We start from the raw sequence: 7,209 nt of genomic DNA, 5'->3' as shown, positions 1-7,209 counted from the left end.
GTTTTGGGTGAAGAATCTTATGCATCATACAGCCTTAATTACTTGAGAGTAGATGAGAGCCCTCCTAGATCCTGGTTCGGTTTTGTTTTTGTTTTTAATTTTAAATGTTTATTTCAAAGTTAAGAAATCTCTGCTTTTTTTTTTTGGCCTGTATTCTATAATCATTTAAATTGTCACATTTATTGGCCACCAGAGCTCATGTAGTTATGTGTAGCATTAATTCATGTCATATACAGAGAAAGCTACAATTACATAAAACCACGTGCTACTTTGCATATTTCCTCATTTTTTAGCACAGTGTGGAGGTAGCAGACTTTCGTTTTGAGGTTGTCTATTTTTCTGACCCAACTCACTCTTTTCCTTCTGATTTCTTCAGATAATCCAAGAATGTAGGTTGTTATACAACTATGTCTTTCCCTATGTAAATACCTAATCCAGACAGTCACCTGGCCGGAGTCTCTGTACACATACTGTCTGGTGCAGAATTATCATTTTATTTGCTCTTAGTATCATATGAGTTCTGAAAGCACAGTCTGGAAGTGCAGAGGCTCTTCGATTAATTGGAGCATATCAAACTTGATCATTTCTGTGATTTCTTACTCAGGCAAAAGCAAGGTGACACCATGGGCAGCACATTTTGTTTGATTTCAGAAAGTCAACCAAAGAAATCCTTTTGACAGCCTCCATATTTTGGAGAGGTTTTTTTTTGTTTTGTTTTTTTTGGGTTTTTTTAACTTAATATTTTTCTCTTCTTCAGGGACTGCTCATTTTTTTTATTTTTTAAAGATAGTACTAATTAGAATTAAAACAAAGAATTACAAGTGATACAGCATTTCACGTAACAAAGTCATATGAATTTCACTGTATTTGTTGTAACACATAGTGTTGTCTTCCAACCATTTATTCATATTACCAGATATATGCATGTAAATTTGGAAGAAGAAAGAAATGTATAAGGAATAATGAAGAGAAAAAGTATAAACAAATGAGAAAAGGAGATGAACTATTTAAAGCATTAACTGCTCCTTTCCATGGAGCAGCAGAAATGCACAGAGTACTTTTCCAAACCATCCTGCTTATGTACATGAATAAATCTCTTTCCCCCACTCCCTCTGCTGTCCTTGTCTTCAATTCAGTAACTCTTTCTTTTAAATGAGTTCACTCCCTTTTCCCAGTATGGATTGTAGTCCAGATTACATTTTTCTCCTTCAGGTTCTTATATTAAGGAGACTATATGATGTTAACACATATGGGTCCAATTTATTTCACTCAAGAGTATAAAGAACTGCTCATTTGTGTTGGCTTGTGTCTTCCTTTTTCTTATTCCTCTGCTTTCCAACATCTCTTCTTTCCTATCTCTACCTTCTTGTGCTTCCCTGGCAAGTGCAAGGGTCTGAATTCAATCCCCAGTTCCGGCCAAAAAAAAAGACAATCCTACCTTCTTTTGGCATTCCTGTGCCTTATCCTGCCCACACTGCTAGTGACCTGGAACCACTTCACGTGCAACTGCAGCTCCCACTGCCTATGACAAAGCTCCAGGAACAGGAAAAGGATACTGTCAGGGCTCACTAGAAGGTCTGTGTGCCAGTGATGATTAAATGCACTTGTACCAAGCAGGATGTGCTGAGCCATCTCAAACCTCTGGTAATAATTAAATAGCACTTTAAGCAACACTCCTGTAGGGCCTTAATGCTGCCCTGCCCTGCTGCCCTTTTTGGTTCATTACCCACAACCTGAACTACCAAATACTGTTTGTAATATCTAACAAGCAGATCACACTGTGTAAAGTAACAACAATTTCATTCTTTAGATAATTTCTGAAAATACTTGCTTGGCCTACTCAAGCTTGAAATATGATCGCTGACTTCATTTAAAACAGTAATAATTCTAAACACAAGCATTTTTTTATTTCTTTATGATTTTATTTCAAGACAACATCAGCATTTGTGAGGAATCGTCAATCATTTCTTCCAGTAAGGGCCACTATGATATTGTTTACTGCAGCTCATGTGAATCTTGCTTTACTAAGGTTCAACTTCATATTCATCATGGTATACTCTCTTGTCTATAGCTCTTTTTGCTTTTGTAAGTCCACCAATAAGAATTGAAGCCATAAAAAGACCAAAACGAACAGTAAGGAAAACTAATACATAGTTTGGAATGGCAAGTACTTTGGCTTGAACAGCTTCTTCTTTGTCAGGTGGAGAACCACTATCCACACTGCCACCGGGGCCTTTCTCTGCACAGCCTGGTGGTTTGAAGCCACGTATACAGTGGCAATGTTTTAGATTATTGCACACTCCTCTGTAGTTGCATGTCTGCACATCACAGTCAAAACCCATATCTTGATGAAAAGTGCAATTCTGTCGATGACAGAATTTTCCTGGGCCACAGGTTGCACCATCTACTACAAGTCCCATTTCTGGTAACTCCGTCCCATGGTGTACATCATATCCAAAGCAGTGTATCTGTTTAGCTCCCTGTACTATTATATCATGAAATGTAGTGTGTTCACCTCCTCCCGGAACTTCTTCAGGACGGCTACAATGCAATATTCCACAAAGAACATCATCAATTTCACATTTACTAGGTATAGTTCCTGGTCTCAGCTCCCTAAGTCCACAGTTTCCAAAGCGGTCACCAATTATATTCAATTTTTCATAGCATGGTGGAGGAGCATCTTTTACTTGGAATCCAAAGAGAGCTTGACATTGCAAATCACGGTCACTGCAGTTTCCTCTCATACAAACAGCTACTGGTGAACATGGGGTTCCATCTTGGATATAGAAGTCATTGGGGCATATTTCATTTTTCCCACTACAGTATTCTGGCAGATCACAAATACCAAGTGTGTTTCTGCACATAGTTCCAGGTTCCGCATACTTACAGTCCTGGCAGCAACTCTCTCCATCACACACACTGCCAAGTGTGAAAATACAATTGGTTCCACAGCACGTATTTGAGGCACATTCTTTCAAAGACCCGCAGTCACACTCCTCATCATTATTTGTTATCTTGTCTCCACAACGAGGAGCTACATAAGGAAAATTATCGTACGGAGGAAAATGCAAACTCAAGCAAGGGTCCCAATTAAAAAGCCTTTTGTGGACGTTTTCAAAAGAACAATTGCTGGCCATATCATAGAGACCAGGCATAGGAGTCATAAGACAAGCACTTCTTCGAAAGCAGACACAACCTTCAGTGTCGTGCACCAGTCCTAAGTTATGACCTATTGCATGAGCTCCTATTGTTGAAGCCAGAAATAGGTGATACCGCGACACACACACAAATGCTACTCCCCAATTGGGGTTGCATATAGTGTCTGAGTTACCACTATAAATGCTGCTTCCCATTTTATGTCCTGTAAGAAGTAGTGAAGTAGAATGAGGAATGCTAGTGTACCAATTTCTTAGTTTCCACATACCAAACCTCCTCATCACGACAGAAGGGAACGTGAATTCACCGTTGTCTAAGACCACTTGATCCCTGTCTTCCCATATGCACAAAACACGTATGAGTATATTTAAGCCCAGTGGTCTATAAATGCTATGTATGATGTTGTTCATAATCACGACATTCTCTATAACACGAGTGCGATTTCTCTGCAGAAGCCAGAGTGAGTTACTTACTGTGTAGTGAAGATGTGCCCGTTTTCGATGTACCCGCCACAAATAAGCAGGGGCAGCTCTTGGACTTTCTGCAAGTTTTACCTCTTTGAGAATTTGATTTGCCTCATCCTCCGGAATATTACATCTTTCATCTTCTGATACAGCTTGTGACACAAGCTGAGAAACTATATGCTCAAATTTGGAAGAAGATTTTAGTGGCTTGATTTCATAAGTAAAGTCATCCACCTGCAGCATGCCGCGCAGACCTCCAGAGCAGGTGTCCAGCGTGGCTGCGGAGCCAGAAACCCCCTCCAGGTAGCTGTAGTAGTAACAGTCTCGAGGGACAAAGGGGTAGTCCTCCTGCATGGCCCCTTGGTCATTGTTGGTAAGAACAGGGAAGTGTTCTGGCAGCAAGTTCTTCTTGAGCTTCATGTGGATCACGTGCCTCCGGCCTCGGAAGCGCATGCTGTAGGAGAGCTGGTCTGGCGTCTTGCTTCCATCCATTCTGTGGGGCACCTTCCTGGGGATAACAACTTCTGAGGAGGTGAAGCGCCACCTTGGTGGGTCTTGGGAACAGCAGATGGGGGACAGCACTGCCCAGATCGCAGACAGGCACAGAGCACCTGGCAGGAGGTTCTGGGCCCCGGAAGCCCCCATGAGTAAGGGAGCTTGGGCCCATGCAGTGTGGTCAAGCAGGAGGCAGGCAAGACTGCCCCCCAAACAGGAGCTCTTTGCTGGCCTAACTGGGGAGAGCACAGTGAGCTGTAGGCTTGGCCAATGGAAGGGCAGGGCTGGACTATTACACAACAATGCTGTGGGTCAGGGAGCTGGTGACTGTGAGGTGGCATTGAGGAAAGGGGAACATAGGGGCTACTCATTAAAGTGGTGTACACCTGGCCTGAAATGGCTCCATATGTAAGTGGAAGTCTATATGGGGCAAGAATGAGTGGAACTGATGCAATTTGGTACTGTTAGGACTCTATTGTCAAACTGATGTGAGGCAGTGCTTACCTTGTAGTTACAAATGCACTTATGAAGAGTAGGGTAGTATGTAGGGGAAGAATAAGTAGGCTTTGCATAATTTTATGACAGATATGACTTGTCTCTTACTCATATGAGATGTAGATCCAGCATGTCACAAAGATGAAACCTGAAATGGTACTAAAATTTAGGAGGATGTAGATTTTTCCAGGAATGTTGAGAGTTTGTGAGTTGCATGGAATTTCGGTAATAACTGAGGGAATGTTAAGTTCAGCTGTTGTTGGAGTCAAGCTCAGCTTTCAGGAAAATAAAAACATCCACATCCGTGTTGACCTTGTCCAGGTTATGAATCAGCTATTCTAGCCTAGGTGATTGTGTGCATAGTCTCATCCGTGTTCCTAGGCACTCGTCTTAATTTTCTTCCACAAACTGGAAGGAAAGAAGTGGTCTTTGATGGGTGAGTGTTTAACAAAATGTATTTATTCAGCGAGATGATCCTTAGTAATGACATGGTATCCTTCTGATTGGTGCAAGAGCACTGACGAATCTCAAGTGTATTATGAGTAGAGAAAGAAACTAGACCAAACAGAGCCCTGAATGCACAGATTAAAATGTTTGAAGTCCTAGAACATTGACAACTCCTCTATGGTACGTTTAATGTAATCGGTTCCCTGATATAGCTGTAACATAATGGGACATGGTGGGCCTTTTTGGTATGACAGAGAATAGAATGAAACAATCTAAGTGAGGTAGCAGGCTCCTGTAAAACCTCATCAAGCTAACTCCTTAAAATGTGGTGTCAAGCTGGCTAAATAGCTCAGCAGACTAAGTGATTGCTTAGGTAAGCTCGAGGGCTAGGGTTCAATCCCTGGCACCACATGCAGCACTGGCCCTGGCCCTGGGCGTACTGAGCTAGTGATGGAGTGTGGACATGGTAGCGCATGCCTGTAATCCTAGCGCTAGGGAGGCAGAAAATAGCAGTATCACTGAGTCTGAGCTGTGTAGTAAGACCCTGCACAAACAAAAGAACCAAACAAAGTTAAAAAAAATCTAAAAAAAAAATATGATGGCCAACACCAATAATTTCAGCACTTACAAGGCTGAGATAGGTAGATGAGTTGGAACCATCCTGTGTTACATAGTCCAAGGCCTGCCTGAACTGTGTAGTTTTGGAGACAAGTTCTCCAAAAACAAACAAAAAAAATTTATGACGCATCTTAAATATACCTGATACCTGAAATGAGTCCATTTTTTTTTTTTTTTGACTAAGCATCTGACTTTAGGTTCTATGTGACCCTGAAGAGAACCATGGCCCATCACTAACTCAGGGGCTGTAATTCTTGATACACTGTGTCAAGTTGAGAAGTTTGGAAATTTAACTTTCTATGGGACCTAGCAGGGTCCAGTGTCCCCTCTGTAAACATCTTGAGCCTGTGCAGGAGGAGGGCAAGGAGGTGGTGTGGCTGCTACACCCAGCCAAGGAAGGAGAGGGTGCTCACAATGGACGGGTCCAAAGAGGCTAGTTGCCCAGCTTTGCGCTCTTAGTACTCTTCCTTGCTTACTTCAGCCTTTGTAAGCTGTTCCCCTGGGCTGGGCTGCCCGGCCTTGGATCCAGCTGATTCCCGACTAAGTCTCTGCACACTGTGAGCTGCATCAACCTTTCCTTCCCTAACTTTGGGTGCTGGCTGTTTTGTGCCAGCAACAAGAGAAAAGTAAGACAGAGGCAGGCCAACGCTGCAACTCTGCAAACGTGATTTCAACCAAGAACTGCGCGTGAATGAGCTCCATGAGGGTAAGAACATCACTGAATTCAGCTGATCTCTTCCGTTTTCTTTTATGGATCACATCTTCTCCATGGGAACATCATGGTTCTGCATGGGAACCCGCCCTCCACTGATCCATTCTTGTGCTGTCACCCGGACAGAAGACATCAGTGAGGACACATGGCATGTTTAAAAGCAGTTAAAGGAAATGCACAGACAATGCTGTAGACATAAACATTGATCTGCTCTTAGACACCAGCTGTGATGAAGTACTTCTCATGTGGTGACGGTTGTGTGGTGATACTAACATTATCTTCTCCAATAACGTTATTAGTAGCATTATTGTGGAAAGTGTGAATACACTTGTGTTTTAATGTGTTGCATTCAGTTCTGGAGTAGTTTTAAAATCCAGTGCAGGCAGAAACATGCACAGAGATACAGGAAGCGGATGGCTCTCTGTAGGCGAGCAGAGAAGCTCGAACACAGAAATCTGAAGACACGCACTACGAGCCACAGAGGAGTGGGTGCCACTGCCGCCGTCTACAGTGCTGCAATCCTGGAGCACCTCACTGCTGAGGTACTGGAGCTGGTAGGGAACGCATTGAAGGATCTCCAAGTCAAGCACACCAGTCCATGTCACTTGCAGCTTGCCATCTGCAGAGATGAAGAGTTGGATTCCCTCCTTAAGGTGACTATAGCTGGTGGTGGTGTGATTCCTCTGATTGGAAAGTTGGAATAGCAGAAAACCACTTGGGGTTGTCACCGCCCTCCACTGACCCATCCTTGTGCTGTCACCCGGACAGAAGACATCAGTGAGGACACATGGCATGTTTAAAAGCAGTTAAAGGAAATGCACA

General features: G+C 42.9%; 1 protein-coding gene across 1 annotated transcript; it reads right to left on the bottom strand.

Annotated features, from left to right (window-relative positions):
• Positions 1 to 2,024: 2,024 nt before the first annotated feature.
• LOC111812738 (disintegrin and metalloproteinase domain-containing protein 20-like) lies at positions 2,025 to 4,265 on the bottom strand. Its single transcript, XM_023701751.1, has one exon. The coding sequence runs from the start codon at positions 4,263 to 4,265 to the stop codon at positions 2,025 to 2,027; it is 2,241 nt and encodes a 746-aa protein (XP_023557519.1).
• Positions 4,266 to 7,209: the final 2,944 nt, after the last annotated feature.

This window comes from Octodon degus, unplaced genomic scaffold, assembly GCF_000260255.1.
Source record: "Octodon degus isolate 3935 unplaced genomic scaffold, OctDeg1.0 scaffold00007, whole genome shotgun sequence".
Lineage (NCBI taxonomy): Eukaryota > Metazoa > Chordata > Mammalia > Rodentia > Octodontidae > Octodon > Octodon degus.
This window is presented reverse-complemented; position numbering and strand designations above follow the sequence as displayed.

Coding starts and splice junctions, on each gene's coding strand:
- LOC111812738 (XM_023701751.1), bottom strand. CDS start 4,265: ATGGGGGCTTCCGGGGCCCAGAACCTCCTGCCAGGTGCTCTGTGCCTG.